Source organism: Anser brachyrhynchus (assembly GCF_964034855.1).
Source record: "Anser brachyrhynchus genome assembly, chromosome: 3".
Classification (NCBI taxonomy): domain Eukaryota; kingdom Metazoa; phylum Chordata; class Aves; order Anseriformes; family Anatidae; genus Anser; species Anser brachyrhynchus.
The window spans coordinates 1,660,001-1,683,122 of NC_137696.1; the positions used below are offsets into that span (position 1 = coordinate 1,660,001).

General features: G+C 44.8%; 1 protein-coding gene across 5 annotated transcripts in view; it reads left to right on the forward strand.

Moving 5' to 3' along the window:
• MEIS1 (Meis homeobox 1) overlaps window positions 1-23,122 on the forward strand; it is a 198,184-nt gene that overhangs the window by 119,013 nt on the left and 56,049 nt on the right. For all 5 annotated transcript variants that reach the window (XM_080587075.1, XM_080587074.1, XM_080587077.1 and 2 more), the window contains one exon: window positions 1-32. This exon is cut by the window's left edge and continues 80 nt beyond it. In XM_080587075.1, the coding sequence (XP_080443201.1) occupies window positions 1-32 (32 nt within the window). The remainder of the gene's footprint in view (window positions 33-23,122) is intronic.

The following is a 23,122-nucleotide window of genomic DNA, read 5'->3' on the forward strand; positions in this document are numbered from 1 at the left end:
ATCGCACAGCGGGGACAACAGCAGTGAGCAAGGTAGGAAAGGAGCCCTGGTGCTTGCTTAGCTGGAGAGCGGTCACCGGTGCGCCCAGCCAACGGGGACCGGTCCCTCTGTTTCCGATTTTGAAATGTGCTCAGGTACTAGGGGCTTGTGCTGGGAAATGGTCCTTTTTTGACACTTTTTGCCTTTTTTTTTTTTTCTTTTTTTCTGTCTTCTCCTAGTAAAAGGATTGGCATCTTTAGGTCTTCGACCCTGCCAGCAGGCACATGTTAGAGCAACATATGTACCAAATTTCCAGGATGCTTAATAAAAATAAGCGATGAGAAGGGTAGGTTTTTTTTTTTCATTAAAGTGGGTTAAGAGATGAAATCTTCAAAAGCAATTATAACTAAGATTGCAGAAATGAATGCTAATATTTCAAAGATGCCATCAAAACTTTGTTGCGTATAAAGACGAGCTGCTAGCTGGCCCATTTTACAAAATCCTGAGCAGTACTTTTATTTACTTTTTTTACTCAGTTCCAATTTACGTGGATGCAAAAATGTTTTGTTTGAGTGCCAAGCCAAACAGAGTAACCAGTGTAGCAGGGCGAGTACGAAATGAGTTTGGTGCAACCGAAGTGGGGCATACTGCAAGTAATCAGCGCTGTCTTAGGAGGTCCAAAGTTTAAAAAGCTGAAGTTCTGTGGTTTTTCTTTTTTTTCCTTTTTTTCTGAGAAGCTGTGTAAATGCTTCATACTTTTTCTGAAGAGACCAACTGCAGTGGATTTAGCGTTAATTTAATGCAATTAAAATTTAAAAAGGATCCTTAATCTGAATATAAAAGGGAGTGCTTTATTGAAGTTGACTCTGAACTCAGAATAGGTATATACTTTTAAATTTGGTTTTATGATCGTGTTTCGTTCAAGTGCTGTTAGACAACAAAGGAATTGTGTTTCCAAAAAAAGGTTGAGCAGTACTGATTAGCACGGCAAAGGCTGCGTTTAACAAGATTAGTTTTTAAACTAAACCAGTATATTTTAATTTTTTATACGCATGGACGTAACTTACATTGTGAATAACATCTCTTTATAGAATTTTAAGTATTTGAGACACTTTATTGTTTAAAGAAAATTTGCTGACTTCATCGCAAGTATAGCCTAGTAAAAATGGGGCCTGGAATAGTAAACTGTTGCAGAGCTGAGGCAGAAACTGGTAACCTTCTGACCTCTGACTTTTACTGGAAAATGATATGCAACATAAATTCAAGGGGCCTTTTTTCTTTCAAGTATGTATACATATATATTCTAGTGGTGCTGTTCACAATGCTGCAGCTGAAGTGGTGTCAGCATGTTCATTAGAGCCTCTTACTTTCGGGGCGAACTTTAAACCCCCGAGTTTTTTAAGGGTGAAAAAGTTGCTACAAAAACGTGCTTTGAACTAAAAGTTGGTGTTCAGAGGGAGTTTTTGCACTGGGACAGGGCTGCTCTTTTGTTCGACGGATGTGCTGTGTTTATGTGTGTACGTGCCTGCACCAAACGGCTGTGGGGAGGCTTTGCAGCATGCTCCCGAACCGCCCGGGCGCTTTGGAAATGGAGCTGCTCAGTTCCTCGTGTACTTTTTAAGATTTTCAGGCTTCGTTTTCTCCTAAATGTGGCGTTTTATTAGTCTGGAGTGCCAGGCGTAGCTGATACTTTACTATCATCATGGTTTGCTCCTAGCAAGGTGCGTGCTGTGAACTTGGACAGGAAGGGTTTTCGGAAGGGACCGAGGACTTGAGAGACTTGTGCCCCATCAGATATCCACGGGAGGGCTGTCAGCAATGCTTTAGCCCCTTCTGAAACTTTAACCCAAATTCTATAGCAGGTTTTATTGAGGCTGGATTTGCTGCTAGGGCTTGGTAAGAGGTATTTCGTGGAGAAGACTCATTGCATGAAAACTTTAGGAAAGAGTAAACAAGGGGGTATTTGCTAGCTAGGGCTCTCTTTTGGAAAGGAGACCCTGTCGAGTGGTGCTCTGTCTCTGGACTTGCCTTCTGGTCACTTGCCACCCATAGGAAATGCTCCTTTTTTTCTTTTTTTTTTTTTTTGAGGAATGGAGATGAGGGAAGAGTAGCTGTGTTCTTGCTGAGTCTTACTTTGCGTTCAGTTTGCTCTAAGACCTCTGAAAGCTGAGGTTCGGAGGGAATTTCATTTGTTTAAGCACACCCGTGCCCCCTGTATGCACCATGTTTATAAAAAAGACCGTTTTTAGCTGTGTTGCACAGGGAAGAAGTCAAAAACATAATCCTGAGAGACCGAAAGGGAAAAGAAGAAAAGACAGCAGATAGCCTGCCCCTCCCTAGCCGCATTTTGGTTCAAAACGCCGTGATTTGCAGGCTTTTTTTTCAGAGGCTTGGCAACGTGGTGGCCGAAAGCACACATTAGCCTCTGCCAGATGCTGGTCTTTGGGGCAGAAAAGCAGCAGGCACCATGGCACTGGCTGGTGTACAGCAGCTGGGTGACAGTGCCAGGCTGAGGACCCATCTGGCCCCTCCAGGGAGCGCAGGATTTAACCCAAGGTGCAGTGGCTGCACGCCGTGCACGGTGGGCTGCCCTGGTTTTAGGAGTTTGCAGAAGTTCCTTTTGGTGCCATCGTCCCAGAACGCATTTGCTGTCTGTAGAGACGCATGAGGTGGGGGTGACTTCGCCTGGGTTTTGGTGAGCTTCTCAGATGGTTGTTTAAAACCATTTTTTCCCAGCTGCAAGCAATGGTTGTGGCTATGCTGGGCATCAGAGAAGGGATGCAACCTTAACTCAGACTGTATTAAAGTCTGTTTTTGGACTTTCTGGAAGGTTTTCTCCTCTACCTGATACATCACTGCTCTTAATCCCCACAGAGTGCATTTTTAACCTCTTGATGGCCACGTACAAAACACATGGAACAACGCAAGCAGGAGAGACTCCCTTTCCTGTGAGCATGTTCAAGTCTTTTTTAAAGCGTAAATGCGTTTACTTAGTAGATAGCAACGACTCCCAGCTGCTTCAATCTATTGGATAAATCCATATTTAGCTGCCAGGGAGCCGTTCTGAAGCCTTGTGCCACTGAACAGCAGGACATGTTATTGCATAGCACGTTGACACAGCCCCTTATAAAGGGCCGGTATTGTGTCATCGTGGCAGATAGCTATAGTACAGGAATGCAGAATAATATTATGAAAAAGTTTCGAGGGCTGCTTTCCCATTGCTCTGAGCTTATTGTGAAGGGCCTGCAGAGGTCTGCTTCGAAATGGTGCAAAGAGAACCAAGTTTACCCAGCGGAGAAATAACCTGCAAAATTCTATTAAGAAAAAAAAAAAAAAGAAGGCAGCAAGTTCTTAGGTCTAGTCGGTTGATGCAGCACCGGTTTGTTTTATTGCCGATTCTGACTTTTAGAGAGCCCTGTTTGTTGTATTAACAGATCTATTCTGCTTGTTTTTCCAAGAAGTCAGGCCAGAAGGATGCTGAACAAAGCCCTGGTACAGTCACTTCTGATCCAGAGTGGGGCTCTTTAATGCCCGTGTTTAGCTCTCCTACACCACTTAAAAGAGAGACAAAAATCCACCAGTGTCTCCTTTTTGTGCGTATTGTTTCTTTTCCATTTTTTTGTGCGAGCCTCAGCCCCGGCTCAAAACATTTTTTTAACCTCCCCAATCATCGCTGCTCTTTCAAGCCGCGGGTGTAATGCGGCGATATTTCTTTATCAAAATGTATCAATGGCTGCAATGTTTTTCAGGCCTTTTGTGGGACTTCGGGCAACCTATAGGCAAAAGGCAATCCCGTTTATTATTGCAGGGAATCTCAAGGCAGTTGTTTGGAGCCGGCGAAGGCAGGCGGCAGGGCCGGGCGGCGGGGGAGAGAAGGGCCACATTATGTTCCAGATGACTGAGCAACGATTTATATACCCGCTCGCCTCTTTACATGGGGAAGAAAAGTAATAAGAGCGCCGAGGCAGGCATTTGAAGCGGTCAGATGGCCGATGACTAATGGGATAGGTGGGCAGGAGCCCTCGGATTGGGCGTCTTAATGAGCACATTTTGCACCGCGTTCGGGCTGCAGTTCCCCTTCACCTTTGCCCTTTATTGACCGAACCGACACTTCATTTTTCACATACTTCCAATTATGGCTTAGTTTAAGTGTCGCCCTGCCTCCTTTATTTCTTGCCCGCGAACGGCTCAAGAAGGGGCCGAGGCCGCGGAAGATATTTTAATTTGAAAAACTGCCTTAGCGAGCCGGGTTTAGGGTGTAACCTGAAACTGTTGTCACTTCACAGTTTCGGTGACAAAAACAAAAGTTTGAATGTTGCTTGTTTAGCCCTTTCCCCCCCGTGTGTTGAGGGCACGTGGTTCGGAGAGGTGGGCTTGGTTTTCACCGGGACAGGTGCTGGTGGCAGGAGTCTGCTCGGGGAGGTAAACCAGGACGAAGAGCTGTGCCCTGCTCCATCGGTGCGGGTGGCTTGAACGACGTGTCCACACCCGCGTGGCTTCTTCTCCAGAGCCCTCTTGTAGGGCGATGCCCGGAGATGTGCTCCAGCTGGCTGACGCACTCTCTTGATGGACCGGAGGAAAGCAAAGCATAAAGGTTCTCAAGCCTTAGACCATTGTGCGGCAGTGTTTGTTGTTTTGGTCATATTTAATGCATGACTGCGGGTTGCAGCGTGGCTGGGCTGTGAGGCTCTGCCAGGCGGCTGCAGACGACGCCGGTGGAGGTGCAGGCAGGTGGCATGGAGGGGTGGACAAATCTCCAGCTCTGCTCCCTGCAGGGCCGCGATGGATGCTTCGCCGCCTGAGGTTTGTGCGCTCCCACGTTAGCGTTTGCATGCAGGATCCTTCCAGCGTGGAAACGCCTGTTTGCTTTTGCAGTGCTTTGGGGGTTTCCGAGCGTGCGGTTTTCCGACCGAACGCAGACTCTGTCGGAAGCAGGCCCAGTAAGTCGTGCTTGCATCAGGTGGGTGGCTTGAAGAACAAAACAGCTGCTGTTAGACCTAACTTCCTGGCGGCGCTGCTGGGTTTTGCAGTGTGCCTTTCACTACCGGCTTTGTCACACGAAGTTTGCATGAATAATAAGTGGGCACGTCACCTGTGTGCCAGCAGTGCTCGCTTTGCATTTAAATACAGGGAAAGTATAGGGACAATTATTTACATCCAAACAGAGGTCCCTAAAACACAGAAGTATTTATCTCAAAAAATGTATGAACTATTACCTCCTTTATTATGTAGCCCTCTGGCACAGTAATGGCATGGCATATTTTTACTATAATATGGTAATAAAAGAATATGTAAAAGGCAGACAAAGGTTCTGTCTTTTCACTAAGGTGACCCCTGTTACCAAGTAACTGCTTTACTTATGAGCTTATTAAAAACTCAAAAAATGAGCTTTTCATACTTCACAGGCATTGATGTGAAAATGAGCTGTCCTGTGAGTAGTTTTCTTGATCATTTTTAGAACAATTGATTAGCCAAAGAGCCGCTGTCATTAGTTGACATTGACTGATAGCAATTTGTCACAAGCTCCGAAGGTCAGCCAGGCAGTGGAAGCTTCGGCTTGTCTTTGATTGACCTTTTCTGATGCCATTATCATGCGATCGGTTAGACTGGATGTGACCCTCGATTGGAAAAGACAGGGCATTAGTCAACAGGGGCTGTTCCCGGTATTTTTTCCCGGTGGTGTAGATATTGTGAATCGCGAATTAAGCCTAATAGGCTTGTTTTTAAAAGGAGCAGCAGCAGTATCAGTTTTCTCTTGGAGGCTCTGCCATCCCATTTGCCTCTCTTGCTTTTCCACCAAGTGGGCAGTGCTTGTTTTGCTTTGGAACAGTGTGAGCACCTGTGCCTCTTCATTTGACACGAGATTAAAAAAAACAACAACAACAAAAAAATTCACACGCATGGGCTTGGTAATTTTGAGCAGGGAACTTGAACGATGGGTCTCCGGGTTTGAGGCTGTTTGTGTAGGTGCACATTATTCAGCAGCACCAGCATTAATTATTTTTATCTCCTCAAAATCATGTTTTATTTTTTAACAGTGATTGAGTGGTTGAGGATTATGCTCATAACAACACGATGTCAATTTATCATTCTGCTCTAAAGCCGGAGGGCGTGAAGCTGTTTTTTTCTTCCTTCTGTGGTTTTTTTTTTTTTTTTTTTTGGTCTCATCAGCCCGATTCAGCTGCTGAAGTCAGATTTCGGCAGCGTTAAGCCTCTGTGCTTCAGCTAGGTAGGGTTTCACTTCCAGTATGGTGCATGGCAGAGAGTGCTCGCTTCGAAGCGTGTGCTGTGATTTGAGCATCAATCTGTTCCCGGTGCCAGGATTTATTTTAATCGTTCACATTAGCTCTGAACGTCTGTTATTAACAGGCGTTTGCCGTTCAGATTTGGCAAAACTAACTCAAATACTTACCAATATTGTTTGTTTTGCCTAAATGATGGGTAGCACAGTCATAAACGAATTGTTTTATTTGTAAAAACCTCCCTTCCTCCCATTTGCCTTTCAGGGGAAACGTGAATATCTCCATGTAAGCACCAACTTGTTTTTCAGGTCAGCCCCCAAAGATAATAAGCAGTTCAAAACCAGCACAAATGTTTCAGCACGCTTTAAGGTGACTTTCAGCCTTTCCTAAGTGGAAAAGCTTCAGGCCAGGAGGGGAGCAGAGCTGATCACGGGAGGAGGCAGATCCTCCAGGCTGAAGCTATTGCCTTCCTCGGCAGAGCAAAAGGAGGGAGAAGGACGTAGGGAACCCTTTACCTTTAAATTGGCTGTGGAAATACAAATATTCCTCACTTCTCAGCCCATTGGTATTCATATGCTGAAGTCCTTTTTCCTTTTTCTTTTTTTCTGGGGGGGAGCAAGAGACCTAAAATCAGAAATGTCTATCCCATGAAACATCCATGTGGCCATGTGCAAGTCTATGTGTACATAGCTATGTATGTAAGAACATGGTCCTGACCCTCAACCAGACATCCCATCAGCTTGTACAGGCCCCAAAGGTGTTACTGCATGGCCCAAGTGCATTCCAGATGAATTTATTTCTTGAATACACCAAAACTCTGGTGAAGCCGCAGGGAACAGCAGTGGGAAATACCACATTGCTAAATCGCATCTTGAGCTGTCCCCTACCATCTTGCTTTCCTTCTTGGATGGGACAGTGGAGAGGATTTTGATTGCAAGTGGTTGCGGAAATAGGTTTTTGGTTCCCAAGATACCCCTTTTTTTTAGCAATACTTGAGTCTTGTGTATTGAAGATCAGTTTAATATGATTGGATTTAGAAAATGTGTTGCTTTTATTCTGTTGTGCTTTTTTCTCTACATATCCTGGGTGTGCTCCCTCAGGTTGTGGTGGCTCCTGAAGCCAATGAGCTTCCCATAGGGCCTATATGCTTTCCATCGTTCCCATATGGCCCCCACGCTTTCCATGGGGACTGGTCCAGTCCCCATTGGCCTCTCCAGATTTTGTTGGCATCAGTTGAATCTTTTGCCGTCCGATGCTGGCAGAACGTGACTTTCTGGTGTGTGTCATTGACCTCTGTAAATCAGAGGTTAAGAAAGCAAAGTCGTGTTCCCGAGATGGCCTCCACTTTTGAGAAACATTTTATTGCAATGACTCTAAACCTGTACCCAGGCATTGTTTCTGGATTAGTGATGCAACAGGGTGCGGCCTTTGGCTGCTTTGTGTAAACCAGTTTTTTTTACCTTTCACGTGAAATGCTGGGAGGGGGAGAAAATAAGATGACTAAGGTTAGAAGAGTAGTCTTTAAAGTAATGCGTCGAGGATGAAGCCAGAGCTTATCCTGCAATGCAAGAATGAGGGGTGCGTGTTCACCAAAGCTTTCCAGAGCATTAGTGGCTTTAAAAGAAACAAAAAGATAGTTCACCTTTTACATATTGGACAAACTCTATTACTACAGTGCGCTGCGGAGGTCAGCAGGGGTCAAACGGAGATTAGACAAATTCATGGAAAAATAGGTCCTTCTGTAGCTATTAAAAACCACGGCGCAGATGCCAGCGCTGGCTCGGGAAGCTGCTGTGGCACAGTCGGTTCTGTCCAACCGTGCTTTGTGCATAGCTTTTCTACACACCCATAATTGCTGCCGTGAGAGACCAACATGAGATTGATCTGCTCTGGTTTCTATGTTAATTTTTTTTTTTAATTCAATTTGGGAAATAAGATGCCCACTGATTTTATTTATTTATTTATTTACTCGATTTTTGATGAGTCTCACTAATGCCGGTGTGCTTTAGTTGGTAAGAACTAGAAAGTAAGACATAGTTTGTATTTCCTCGCCCTTATTACCCCGGTGGTGGGAATGGTTTGACAATATTCATTCACATTTGACAGGCGATTGCTTTTGTAAATGAATGCACTCAAATCATAATTGTTGCAACAGAATTGTTTGATTACCTGGCAGTAGCCTCTTTCTCTGTGATAGCTTTTGGATCACCTGTTTGCTGAGAGCATTTGACAGTCCTCATGTTTATTACCCAATTGAATGTCAGTAGCAATTGCAGCTAAAGATAAACGAAAATGCAAGTACTTGTTGACCTTGACTTTTTTCCACAAGATATTGGACTTGATGGCTCTATTGCTGTTGAACTGATAAGAGTTATAAACAGTAGTTTAAGGAAAATGTTTTATTCCCAGAGGAAAATACCACATTGCTGTGGGAAATGGCATCTGACTCGCGCTCTTTGCCAAATTTACTTGGTTCACCTTCATTTAGGCTGTGGGAAAATAAAATAAAAATTTCCCCTTTTACGACTTCAATATCTCGGCAAACATGAATTCCTGTGCTCTTTGTAAAGTTTTGTTGGCAGGCTGCTCAAACAGCATAAAACAAGCGCGAGACCTCTCTGAGTTTTATGACGTGCTATAATGAGGATTCTCAATTCTTCCTCATTTTCGGGCTGATTTGATAATTACAGGGAGGGAGCAGAGCTTTCTCCTCCTGTTCCGTGGGAAGCTTAATGTGTCTGTAACCGGCACAGGTCAGGAAATGGGTGGCTGCAGGCACGGGGTAGGAGCGGGGTCTCTGCTGGCGGTGTGGGGCTGTGCCGGTGGGAGGGCAGCCTGGGGACTGAAACAGAAAGCAGGGGATGGTGATGCTTTTTGGACAGTGTCCCAGGTGTGTCCCCTTGTGATTTTTGGGAGGAGTTGGCCAGCTTGGCGTTGCATGACCCAGCTGTGTTAGTGGGACAGGAGGGATCAGCCTGCTGCCCTGGCACATCTTGCTGCCGTACCCCCCCACACTCCCTTTATTATTATTTTCTTCTTCATTTCTAATCCTGCTCCAGTGTGAAACCTGAAGGGAAGCCTTCAATGGGAGCAGGAGCAGGCAATAGGCTTTGAGATCTTCCGGGATGAAAGTCATTGTATAAACATAACACGGAAAGAGCACAAAAGACCATGGAATTACATTGTTTAAAACATAAGTCCTTCTTGTATCAGAAACTGCTCTGATAAACTCTGTACCATGTTGCAGGAGCTTGTTAAAGCACAGAAATACAGGATTAAGCAGTGCTGTAACAGTTAGCAGAGTCAGAGTAGTAATCTTATTGCATTGTATTTTTTTTTTAGGTAAGATTAAGCCGGCATTACATTATATGTTTGTGGGCGAGGGGGCATTCTTTAAGGGATTAATTAACAGGATCAACGCTATAAGATGCTGACATCATTTTTTTCTAAGCACATTGATGCACATGGGCTTTTTTCTTTCTTTCTTTTTTTTTTTTTTTTTTTTTTGAATTCATGAATGAGATGGGGTCCTTCCCCAGGTGATCGGGATGGCTCTCGTTTCACCGCAGCACCTGTCGCACCACAATTCATCGGGGACCATTTTGCGCTGGCCTGGGGACCCCACAGTCAGTGCCACACACAATATTAGAGGAGAGACCCCATCTCCCCATGGAGCCTCTGCATCCTGTGTTTGGTGTGCTAAGCACAGCCGGCAGGGCTCGGGAGGTGTGCTGGCTGTACCCCATGCTGAGGAGGGACACTGAGAGCCTGTCCAGGTCTGGGATGTGCCACCAAAGCAGCGTCACATCAGGGCGAGCACTGTTTCCCCGCAGCCCTCTGCCACCCTTCCGCACGCTGTGGCTTGGGAACTTCCTCATCTCCAGGTGGTAGCTCGTGTTTAGTAGCCACGAATGAGATATGTGTGTGTTTATTTTCTTCCTCATTTGTCTGTGAGCGGCGAAAACCTCACGTGGAGGTTGCAGGCAGTTTTTTGTGGTTGCTCTTCGCAGAAGCGTAACGTGGAGGTGTTGGAAAGAAGAAGAAATAGCCATATAAGCAATTAAAAATGTAGCAGGGGCAGCCTTTTCATCTGTTCCTTAGTCCTTTGTTTTTCTGTGGCTGATGCTGTGCCTCAGGAGAGAAATGGCTCTTGTAGCCCTGAATGTGTATGGTCTCAGGGCTGTAATTCTTCGTTGCAGAATGGCAGGAGAAGATCTACTAGGAGGTACCAGTTATGTCCTCGAGAAGAAGCTGGAGGTGGTGGACACAGCCTAGCTGATCCTTAAATCTTCCCCCAGCTCTGCAAATAGCAATAAGCGTCACATGGATGCATGCTAAAAATATTCTAGAGTCTGTAGTGTCCCAGTGGAGTTCAGAAGAAGGTATGACTTAGCTCTGCCTTGTCAGCAGGTGAAGGTCATGGAAAAAAGGCCGGTAGGGTGGAGAGCCTTCCCTTGCTCCCATCACCTTGCCAAGAGGAGCTGCTCCCTGCCCAGCACAGTGCTGAAGGAGAAACCAACGAGTAGGGGATGAGGTGGGAGCAAATTGCAAGCAGTGGAAGAGAGGCATCAAACTGTGCTCGAAACATGATGTTCATGCCATACTCCTCCTCCCATTAGCAAAGCATCTCTTAATTCTCTCTCACGCTCCCTAGTTGTAGCAGTGAGGATGCCCTAGGAGAGGTGCAGGATTCTGCCCATTTTCCTTTTTTCTGTATTTGCCTGGAATAACCCATGCTAATTCTGTGTGAGACCAGCTGTGTAAAAGCAAGAATCATAGTAATGTAATTTCAGTGTAACTATCAGACAGAATTGGTCCCGTGTTGTATTTTTGTAAGAGGCTGTAGGTAAAGTAGGGGGTTCTCTTGTCAGCTGGTAAGCAGGCTGAGCCACAGAATCCTTGAATGTCAGTGTATAAATATTTATAGTTCGTGTGTGTTTGTTCATATACATGCTTGCGTGTGACTTCCTCCCACCATTAGACATTTTTTTTCTGTGAACCTGGCAAGAAAGGTGGTAAAATAACCTCCCTGGTGAAGTGCAGTGGCTTTTTCAGGACCTTCCTTATTTCCTTTTGAAAGAGCATCGTGCTAAGTTTCTTGGCATTACAGTTACGAAATACAAATTAGTGAACGGTGCTAACATTAGTGTCTCGCCACAGGTTTAATCCATCAAAAGAAACCCTGAGGTGGCCATAATTTACCGGGTTGAACAGCAGACTGGAGAGCGCAGAGAGCTCATTCCAGTGCAGCGTAGCCGCATCGTCAGGAAATGTAAAGTTGGTGACTTGGTTTAATTTAATCCCAATAAAGTAAACAGCTAACAATCTGCAGGAATGCAGTCTGTAGCAGGAAGAGCGTGTTATTCAAAACACGGGTGTACCAGCACTTCAGCAAGATTAATTATATCCTATAACCGAAAAACACAGAATGCACAAATATGCAGTTTTGCAGCACAGCTTTTCCATATATAAAGTTTTAATATAAATTAGAATCGCCTTGTACAAATGAATTGAAATTCCATATGTTGTTAATGCATTAATTTTATTTACTGTTGCGGTTAGCGTAGGTGAAACGGCAGCGTTAAACTTAAAAGTGCCTCTCAAGTTGATAAATGCAAACTTGCTATTGCCCATATTAATACTCAATTAAAATTAATAATCAATTTGCTTGAATACTGGAGGTTAGCCAGGGATGAGGCTGAAAGTGTATTAGGTATATCATCCTGGTCTGAATACATCATATAGTGTTGCAAAAGCATTGTGCTAATTTTAGCCTCCAAAGAGGATGAAGATAAACTGCCTGCTGCTAGTTTGCCATATGCCATCCTGGTGATAATATTCAAGTACAAAATATTCTGTGGAGAGCCTTATTGTTTCAGTAAAAGAAAACTGGAAAAGAGTTAAGCAAATTTCTGCTCCGTAAACGTATACGAAATAATGAAATAAAACAAATCTCAGATGCTCCTAGATGAGATCTGTGAAATTTGTTTTGGTTTTATTGGCTTTCATGGGAGTCAACAATTTGTTTTAGTATATATTTGATCCAATTGTATCCATTTCTCGCATGTAAATCTTAAAATCAATCTAAATAAAAATTGATCTCCGTTCTGGTAGGCAAAAATATAGTCCAAGTCGCTCCTAACTAGTTAAAAGGCTCCCATCCTTCAAGTTTAGTGCAGGAATAAAGTCTCTGCCGAGCTGATCTTGTAGGAGACTCTCCTTCTTCGCCTTCGCTTGGTTGAAAATGCCAGCCCCCTCCCAGTCCCCATACCGGGAGGATTTGGCTGCCCCAGCCCCACCGAGCAGTGTTGGCCCTCGCTGGCTGCAGGGCCAGCAGGCGGGTGCGCCCCGGCCCCCCGGGTTTCGGGGGATTTTAGGGCTGGGGGGAAGCTTTGCATTAGCAAGTGGTGAAAAGCTTGACCCGAGGCTGACCCGGGTGAAAGAAACCCCCCGCCGAAGAGTCCCGTTTTGACATGGATACCTGTGGGGTGCGGGGAGGAGATAAAGCGAGGGGAGGCAGATAACGTAATCCCATTGACCTGGGAACTTTTCAGATATTACAAGCGAGCGAATGGCAGGAATAATAAAAGAGCGGCAATATTTGCCTGCCCCCCGTATCTGTGTAATGTCATTTCCAAAGGGCTGTAGTAGATAATAGCAAATGTGCTTTCAAGTATCAGATCAATCTCTTGAAGTGATGGGGAAGGCTTGATGCTCGGATCTGGCTGGTGCACATGCTTGAGAGTGTAATACAATCCTCATTGCAGCAGAGAGAATTGTATAAATGGACAAAGATCCGCTGATTATATCTTCTGCTAAAGTGTTAAGTAAAAGATCTGGCTATAAGAGATGGAGGGTCGACTATTGTCTGGTCTTCCGACTTGTTTTTATAGGGGTTTTCACAGGAACAAATACAATTACCAAAATAAAAGCAGGCGCTGGGGCTGCTCCGTATCATGGTAGGACACATGCTCTTGAGTCAGCGTGGGCAGGAAGCTTGTCAGGTCTGTCCCCTACCATTTCCATTGCATCTTTATCTCCCCAGTTCATTGTTTGCCACTGAGTGCTTGAAATTCCAGTTTCCAAGTAAAAGCTTCCTGTTTCTTGCACTTAAATTTAGCTTGGTAAAACATAAATTCAGCTATCTATCAAGGAGGGTTTTTTTTCTTTCTTTCTTTCTTTCTTCTTTTTCTATTTTTTTCTTAATGAATAAGGCAAAATAGAAGAAATTAAACTGGATTTGATGATAAAGGGTAGAATTTTGCATTGTCCCAGATTCCCAGTGGCAGGAAGCACGAGGTTGTATCTTCATGATAAGGTAATGGATGGGAGCTAAATTCAGCCTTTCTATCCCGAGTAATTTTAGAAGGGGCCCTGTAATCCAGACCTTGTTTAAAAACAGAGATGGGCACATTCAGCCCTCATTATCCATCATTTCCTTGAGAGCCTCGCTGCTTGCAAGTTTTTACTGTTCTGCGCAGTACTCAAAGCTAATAGTGCACATACTCCTTTAGTCATCTCAATCCCAAATTTCCCTCTGGAGAGTTTCTGTTTCTCTCCATTGACTGTGGAGGCACTCTGGGAGGACTAATCGCTGCAGTCAGATGCTTAACTTCACTGCCTGACTTAAATGCCTCAAGTAAGGAGGGATGAATACGTGCTAAAACTTCGTCTTTCTTTAGGAAGGAAATTTTCGCTCCGTATGGAGAAGCAGGATAAAGTGTTTTGTGCTGCTGAAGAGCAGGGGATGGGTTTGGGCATTGCGTTTGTATGTGAGACTGTGTCCTCTGCAGCTCCTCAGCATTCCAGCATGGGCATCTCATGAAACTCATTGTCCTTGCTGACCTGTATTGGTAATATGCGGTATGCAAAAATCCAGACATGCATGGAAAAAAATATAAATATAAATATATATTTAATATTACTCCTGGGGAAGCTGTGTTTGTATTGTCATGCCTGCCTCTCAGGAGGCCAGGTTTCATGCTTTCTCTACCATCAGGAGGTGGCTCGCTTCGTAAATGCGTGTGGTTTTTGGTGGGAGGTTTTCGCATGGCTCTAGGAGCTGGGGACTTAAATGTAAAACCCAGTCGATGAGCTCCTGCAACTCGCTAGCAATGGTTCGCTCAACTTTCAGCTGAACAGCACCAAGGTCTCTCAGGAGATAAAAGGCTCCGGGAGCGAAGACTTGAAACGAAATCTGTTGCCGAGTTCATTTGGTAGGAATGGCCATATTCAAACAACTGGGGACTTGGCTTTGTTGTGCTGGTCGGGCGCGGGGCCCTTTGTCTGCCTGGCGCTGCAGCTGTTGGGACTTCTCTTCACGTCCCTTCCCTGGCTGCTTTTAAATGTAAAACCGTAGTTAAACCTATTTCCACTCCAAACTAACAAGATTCACATTCGATCCATTTAAGTGCACTAATATGCATTCAAAAAGGCTCATTTGTCCATTTTCCTTTGTAGTCATATCTGTAGCAACCCTCGCTAGCAGATGAGGTGTTGTTTTTGTGTGTGTGTGTCGTCGCTGTTTGATAATTTTTATGCAGAACGGTGAACTCTGATTTTTGTATCAAAGATGAGCAAGTTCCCTTTGGAGTCTGTCCCCCAAAAATACCTCCAGATTGTGAGTGGTGCCCCCAGAAACGTGAAATTCAGGGCTTCAAGTCCTTGCGAAGCTGCACTGCGAAGGCTGGGGCTGGAGCTGGGCTTGGAGTGCCGGAGGCTCGCAGGCATAGAGGGAGGGCAGGTTGCTGGCAGCAGCAGCACGGGCTTTCAGTCAGCACCTTGTCAGTGGCTCTTATCTGGGATCTTGAGGGATGGCTCTCGAGGGAAAGCTCCGGGGATGGAGCTGAGTGAGGTGCTTCCAGGGATGTCCCAGGGGGGCTTCCTTGTGAGCTGTTCTGCTTGCCGTCCACGAGCCATAACCTGCCCAGAGCCCTGCGGGGCCTCGGAAAGTTGGGCTTGCCAGCATGTTTGTTGGCTGCTCTGAGCCTTCAACCTCCTTATCTGCGGCTCGGCTCCCTGTCTGTGCCGGGGTGGGGGCGCGTAGAAACTTGTGTTGTCTTTGAGCAAACGGAGACAGCACCCGCTGGTCTGAACCTCCCCTTGCATGCTCCTGTGCAACCTCAGGCTTGCAGAAAGCCTTTGGGGTTGGTGAAGGGGCGAGCACGAAGGAGAGCCTTCACGTGGTGATGCAGGCAAGATCCTCCCCAGGTCTATTTTCTCTTGTTCGGGTCACTGCATAGACCGTTTCCATTGTAAATACGGATGTTGTGTCAAAATCTTTGCCATACAAGTTGTTAAATAACACATAAGTAAGAATGCTTTTTAGCTGAGCTTTGAATTTCAGCCTGTGGTTACAGATGAAAATCTCCGTCTTCCCTTCTCATTTGCCTAAACCGCAAATTGCAGGTGAAGCTGGTCAGGCAGCTAAAACAAATTACAAAACTCAAAGTTGCTTTGCATAGAAAATGGCAGTGTGATTAGCAATGGTTCAGAGGCTGGCATTGTTGGTGCCTGTTCAGATAATTGGCAGATATTTGTGAAAGCGTTTTCCTGTCTCAAGAGAATCGCCAGTTTTGGCATCAGTAACTATTGCTCTAGCATTGCAACGAAAAAGAGTGCGAGTGTGTGGCTGGGGACTTCCTTTTGTGTCCGAAAAGGCTTAGTGACCTAGTCTGGAGACTGAGGTGCCTGCCTCCAGGTTGTAAGTGGTCAGCCATATGGCAAACGTTGTGTATGGTTGAGGCAAGGGGTTCACAAACGAGTGGAAAATTGCATTTCCATTCTGCTCAACATGTGATGAGTTTGTTAGAAGAGACCCTTGTTCTAGTGACAGTCCAAGCTGGAAATAGTATTTACTAGGATTTATTTGACTGTCACTGGGGTTGAATACCAGTTTGCAAGGATTTTCTTTCCCTTTTAGCCACGTCTGAGTGCGTGTGTACCTATATTACAAAACCATCCTGGTGTTCATCAACACAGACCCCTGAAGTTTTGCCTGCCTCTATCAAGATGCAGTGTGAAAGGACTGCTCTGATTCATGTTTTTCGGGGATATTATTCAGACCTCAGAACTGATACTTCCTTAGCCAGTGCCAGAAAGCCCTTTCTGTGGTTTCAGTCCACTTTTCTTTAGCAATTAAGGATCAGGTGGCATTAGAGTAACAACTGGTTTTAATAGCCACTTTAGCCACCTCCGTGGTGGGGAGGAAGCGTGTAGGGCTTCTGTAGAGCCTGGGAGCTCTGCGGCATGACCTCAAGTGACCAGACACACAAACTAGTGAGACTCTTGGATGGAAAGGTCTGCATCATCCAAACTGCGCTGACTCCCGTCCAAGAACATGCTGTTTACCTGTTCCTTCCAAATTGGTTCATTTTCTGCAAGCCCGAGATGTGATTTTTCTGCTTATCTCAGTGCGACTTCAGTGGTTTTAGTGCAACTGCTCTAAAGGCGTAGCTGTAAGGTGAGGACTGGGGGTTTTGTTTCAGTGACTGAAGCTGAACATTCCCACTATTGATCTGTATTTTCGCCTTCAGTACGTCTGAGGATATTTATGTATTAATCCACAAATATGCAAGCTGACCACGCCAATCAAAAGCAGTAAACCTTACCAGTTATCTCCAAAGTGCATCATGTTGAAGGCAAAGTCTGAAAATGGACTGCCATGAGCATGAAGCAGCCAAGCTTCTGTCTGGCCTCCAAGATGGGTACCCAGACCTTGATTAAGGGTGGGGTTTTCCCTATCCTAATAAATAGATTTTGTCTGGGGAGGCGAGAGGTAGAAAGAGAAATCATATTTGTCCAGTGCTAAATAAAAGGCTATTTATGCCTACTACATTGGCAGAATTATTCCAGAGCAATTCATCCATGAGAAAATGTGATCCTTGTGTCAGTGCCAAGGTCAGTGAGACCTATGGTGATCTGCAGAATACGGGCAGGTCATCCAAGTTAAATCTGCCTAGGGGCTGACTTAGCTCACACACCACATTTTTTCCAAGATTTATAAAAGCAAACATCTTCTATAGATGAAGGCATGGCTGAGGGTGTGGTGAATGCTCTCCTTTGAGCCAAGGCCTCCTGTTTTTCCTTTCTCCTTTCCAGGTTGCTCCTTCCATTTCCTTTCCATTCTTCTCTCTTCCCAGCACTTACAGGATGCTTAGAAAAGTCGGTCTTTCCCTTCATGCAGTGCCTGTAAAACCCTTCTAGCTCATACTGCATGCCCAGGAAGGACACCAGGAAGCTTCTGGTGTTTGAAGAGGAGCAGCATGTGCGTGGTGTGTCCTCACGCAGAATTTATTGGTTGAGAAGCAGGTCTTTGGGTGGTGGGGAGCAGGACTGTTCTTCCTTCTGCTCTGTACCTGCCTACAGGGGGTGGACACCTATGTTTTTTAGCCTCCCAAAAGCTGACGTTTTCTTTAGCTTCCCTGGTTACTCATTTATGTCATATAAAGTACATCATGTAGCGAAAAGCATAGAATATATTTCTTACTACGTTTGTCTACTACCCCTTCTGTTACTATTGGAGATAACAGCAAACCATGTGAATTCAAAATGAAATCTTTTTGGCCTGTCTTTTGAGGGTTGCTTGAGCTCTGTTCTGTTTGTTTTAAGACAGTTGATGGCTTTCTTCTAAGTTGTGTCTTTTCTTTGACCTTTGTGTGAGATTTTGGTTGAGTTCTGACTGAGAAGGAATGGAGCCAAAGAGAGATTAACTGGAAATGACCGAGTTTCCTCCCTCCCATCCTTCATCCCTCTCGCAGTGGGTTCCTATCTTTGATGCCATTAGATGTAGTGACATAAACAGTACTCAAATTCTGGGGCACACCAGAAGTTTTACCCTTTCTTCCCATCAGTTTGCCTATTCTAGGTAGAGCCAGGTAGCTAATGTCTAGGAATATGTAGTGATGGAAGATGAAAGAGGTAAAAATAAGGCACGTGGGTACCTGTAGGTCATACTGAAGTGAAGTTTTTGTGTGTCCAGCATTGATCTGACTTTGTTTTCCTGTTCACTGCATGTTTTGGACCCTCTGAGATGTTTGCTTCCAGATGATTTGCACTTTTGTTTGTTTGTTGTAATTTGAAAACAAACAAACAAACAAACAAAATTATGTTTGCTCTGGAAGACATAGCAGAACACCAGAAGCTGTGATAGAAAAGTCACAGGAAACCAAAACCATAGCAGTGACACGGATCTGTTCAGCTGGAGCCCAAGGGGACATGCTAACTCGGTAGGACTGAAGTGTCTGATGGAGCTGCTGGTGCCGCATGCTCCTGGGTCAGAATGTGAAGGTTGTTCGGGCTTGGTGCTGAGTTGGTCAAGACCACATCCCTGTTAATGCTGTTTGTCCAAAGGGTCCCTCCAAGCCGTCTCGAGCGTTCAGCATCTGCTGACTGGGCTGGGTTTGTGCCATCCATCTGGATGCACTGAGGCTGTATCCCAGGCTGCCCCTTGGTGCCTCCCCACCTCCCTGCACCCAAGGAATGTTAATGGAGGTGATACAGTAAATTCCAAATTTTAGGGAGACCGTGGTGGTAATTGCATAATCACCTCCCAAGTGTGTAGAGCAAGGGAAGTCTGGGCAGTTGGGCAGAACAAGCAGCCGTCTTCTCCAGCAACCACTGTTGAAGACAACAACTTCAGGGCTGGCGCTGCGGCCCTAAAGCCCGACTTCAGGTTTGTTTTTCCCATTGTAGCCTTTTTTAAGCACTACCTCATCAGAGTAGCTTTGCCTTTTGTGTTGGAGAGGGACATTCAAATGGAAGAAAATTTGGTGTGAGCTTTGCCTCTGTCAAATCTACTTATCTTCTTTTGGCTTCTGCACCTCCTTCCCGAGAAGCAGCTTTCCGCTATTGTCACCAGCCCTCCAGAGCGACCAGCTTTTCCTGGAAGAACAAGAGAGTGGATTTAGGGCACTGTCAGCAAGGAGCAGTGGGGATAGCCTAAGAAAAACACTGCTGATTCTGTCTACACTCTTTCCTTAAACGGTCTGACAGGGGGCTTCTTATTTTGTAAGGTATTTTCCTGAGCTCGTTACACGTGTGCTAGCAAAAGGCTTCGTCTTTGGAGGGTGAAGCAGGTTTCTTTTGAGCATCCCGGACACTGCTGGCACAGGGTGAGGGGAGGAAACTCACAGCGAGTCCAAAAGCCGTCCATTTGGTCATGATCACAACTCTTTCCTGCATTTGCTCAGAGAAGAGGAGGGTGAGTGTTTTGGGTCCAGCTCCTGCCATGTTCATACAGAGCTCAGGTACTGGAAGATTCCTGCGTCCTTGTCGTCCTGCCTCCCTCTGTCCAGTAGTTTCGGCCACCACACGGGTATCTGACTTCTACCCGACCTCACAGTCACTTTGTGGAAGTAGTTCTTCTAGGTGGACGTGGCAGCCCCCTTCTCTGCCTCCTTTTCGATGGCTGTGAGATACGGGGATCTGCAGCGGGAACCAGCAGTCTGGCTCACAAGGGATTTTGGATTAACCCTCCATAACAATGCAAAACTTGTCTCCCTCTCGTTTTAGCTATAAAGAAGTAATTTCTGGCTTAAGTTTAAAGCCAGGTGTCTTTTCACTAATTATCCAATCAAGACATTTCAGTGGCTGGAGTTCGAGTAAGGGGCTGTTGCAAATGGACCTTTATAAGATTTTGTAAGATGATGGATGTTTTTTGGAGGCATTAGCAATGGTGGTGGAGATGTTGTTGCTGTCAAAAGGCAAAAGGTAGATTGTGGGGGGTCACTTTTTTTCTCATTCCTCTTATTTCTGTATTTGATAGCTGCAGAGTGGCTGCTATGTGTAGGGAAATGGAGCACATGGCGCTGCCATGGCATGCAAAGGGGAGTTTAATGTCAATTTTCTTTGAATCATGCCTTGCTCTTTGCTGGCAGATGCTCCTGAATGAGGGGAAGAAGATTTTTTGTTTGTTTGTTTTTACTACTCTTTTAAAGTATGAGTGGTGGAAGTAGAAGAAAATGCACTGCATATAAGCAAGAACTTTTTCACTGGAAACAAAACACATGGGAACTTCCCACTGGAAATGTTTTGCATGGACTCGATAGGTCGGGAATCTTGAGCTGCCCACCCCACATCTAGACTAAATTTCTCCTATTCGTTATGGTTATATGACCCCTGTGACATATGGGATCCAGTCCTACAAAAGAGGATTTGGGGCAAACAGCATCTGAGCTACAGTTCCTTCAGGGCACACTGCAGCTTGGGCCAGCATCGGTTTGTCTGGAATTGGCCCAAAAGAAAATGCTTTAGACTGGCTCAACAAACCCAAGCGTTTTGGTTTGTGGCAGCCAACAATGAAATGTTTTCTTTTGACTTTTTTTACTTTTTTTTTCTCAATAGAAAAATCTGATTTTGAATGGTTTGGGCAGTGTCAAGGTTTTGGCACGTATTTCCTGGTGTAAAACATGAAATCTACAGCATTGCCTCTTCTGGAGGAGGCATGCTGGCAGGGCCCAGGGCAATTTAGCTCCGTTTAAGGAAAGAAGCCTATTTAAATGCTCCACTGTAATAAACTGTTTCCACAGATAATGCGTCCCTTAGTTTATACCAAATATGCTTCTGATCTTTGCTTTTGAGCCTCTTATAGCTGCTTGTGCTCAGTCCAAGAGTCAGGTGTCTTACGGGCTGGATAAACACAAAGATAGAGCCAGTTGTTAAGGAGCTATAGAGATTTACAGAAATTGACCTCTTGGCTGTTTGGGGTATTAGTTGGGCATGTTTCCCCTGGCAGAGCAGTCCTGTGCTCCTCCTGCTGCTTCTTGTGCTCCTACTTCATAAGTGAGCAAGTCCAAACAAATCCAGCTGTGGATTTACCTGCACGTCAGCCCCTTGTGGTTGACTTGTCCTGGAAAACACAGCTGGTGGACACTTGGCTGGGAAGGCCAGCTCTCCAGCTGAGGCTGGAGAGAATACATTTCAAAAAAGACCAATAGTTGAACAAAACAGAGAATGACTGAGAAACAGCTTTTCCCAAGAAGCGGTAGGGTCGCCGCAATGGCTGTTAGGTTAAAAAAAAAAGTTTAAGCTTTTTACAATTCTCAGTTGAAGCAGGATGTTTTTCTGTTTAACTAGATACTTTTCTGTAGGGTATTTGCTTCCAACTGCTCAAAGTAAACTTCTGTAGCTGGCAGAAGAAAGTTGTTTGCTTCCCATACAATGAATTGCTTTCTTTTTAATATTTCATACGGAGCATAGATGCTTGGCTCCAGAAATATCTCACAACCTACTCTTAATAGTGGAGTTTTGTGAACCCTATTAAGAAGTGCTGCATTGTGCCGAAGAAGGAGGTTTCCTTCGTTTTAGCTGTAAAAAGCTGCCGAACAAATGAAAATGAGTAAAATATGTGTTTTTTTTTCCCCTCCCCTATTCATCAATGCTGTTTTTACTCTTTGTGTAGACAGCTAATTTGCTCGTTGTTTGCCTGAAGGGAATTCAAGTCAAAAAGGAGGATCGAGTTACTAGAAAAAGGTGCTCCTGTCTCCAAAGAACAAAGTACAATGATTCAAGGGAAAAACTTTGAAAATTTGTCAAATGCCAGGGTGTAATTTATCCTTGTCCAGGTTACTCCATCTATGAATATTTGTCTAGGATATTTTTGCAAACGTTTCCTCTAGTATCTAGTAAATATGGATACTATCTATGACTGACAACCTCCTACTGTTTACATCATGGTCTGAATCGTTGCATGAAACATGCAATGCATCTCCTTGAGAGATGCGTGCAAACCCAAGTACAACGGTATTTGTTCCTCGCTAATGTTCATTTTCAACCTTGTTGTTCCTCATTAACTTTTTATTAAGTATATTTGAGAAGGCTTTTTCCTTAAGGAATAAGAAAAAATAAACCCGTCCCTTGTCAACACCGTATTTCAAATTCACAAGCACACCTTCATCATCATTTTAAATCCCTTTTGGGACTGCTTCATAGCCCGTTGAATGCACCAAGATGATTGCCATTGACCTCAGGAGGTCCTGAAGTGGGCTCTTCCATCAGATCTGACTAATCGTGGTTCCAGACTAACAGAAAATGTTTTTCCCAGTAAAGAAATGGCACGCCTACTTTAAGTGTTCTGATGTGCCATTTTTCTTGTAGCCCCATCCTCAGCTTGTGTGCCTTGCTTGGTTATTGGCAGGTTGAGAGGAGTTATAGTGGGTTACTGCTATACTTGCACATGTGGGTAAATTTTAAAATAATGTATTCTGGGGAAATCTACTAAACTGACAGGCCTTGTCATGTGGATAACTGGAAGTTAGGTACATAGGTACAAGTTGGCTTAGCAGCTGGACATACATCTCCAGACCATGCCAGTGCCTCCCAGCTCTATCCTGGCATACCCGAGCATTGATCCCTTCGTGCTGCTCACATTTCCTCCTTCCCCTCCTTGCTGTAAGGAGGAATGACCATTTCTGATAGTTTATTTGCTCTGGTACATTGGTAGGCAGGAGTATAAGCCACTCTGGCTCACCTCAAAGCCATTCGGGTATAACTTGTGCTCACCAAGTCCTTTGAATTGGAGCTGGTTGTCAGAAAACAATCAACCAAAAAACCGCTCCGTATTCTTTGATTGCCCAAGTCCATTCAATATCGGTGGTGTGAAATGGCAGTTCTTGTTTTAAGTCCACGAACAGCAGGTTGTGGCATGTCTCTTTCACTCTTGGTCCTGTTTTACAAAAAAACAACAACAAAACAACACCTTATTGCATCCTTGGATCTGCCTTCTGAGAGTTCATAGTTCGTACCTTATAGGAAAATTGCGTTTCCCATGTAGACCTGTTCTTGCTCGGTGGAACGTCAGCATGGTTGGTGTGTGGATATCTAGCAAACTAAAGATGTGTTTCTGTAAAGGGGTGGTATAGGTAAAGGTGTAGAAATTACAATAGTTATTCTAAGTTAGCACA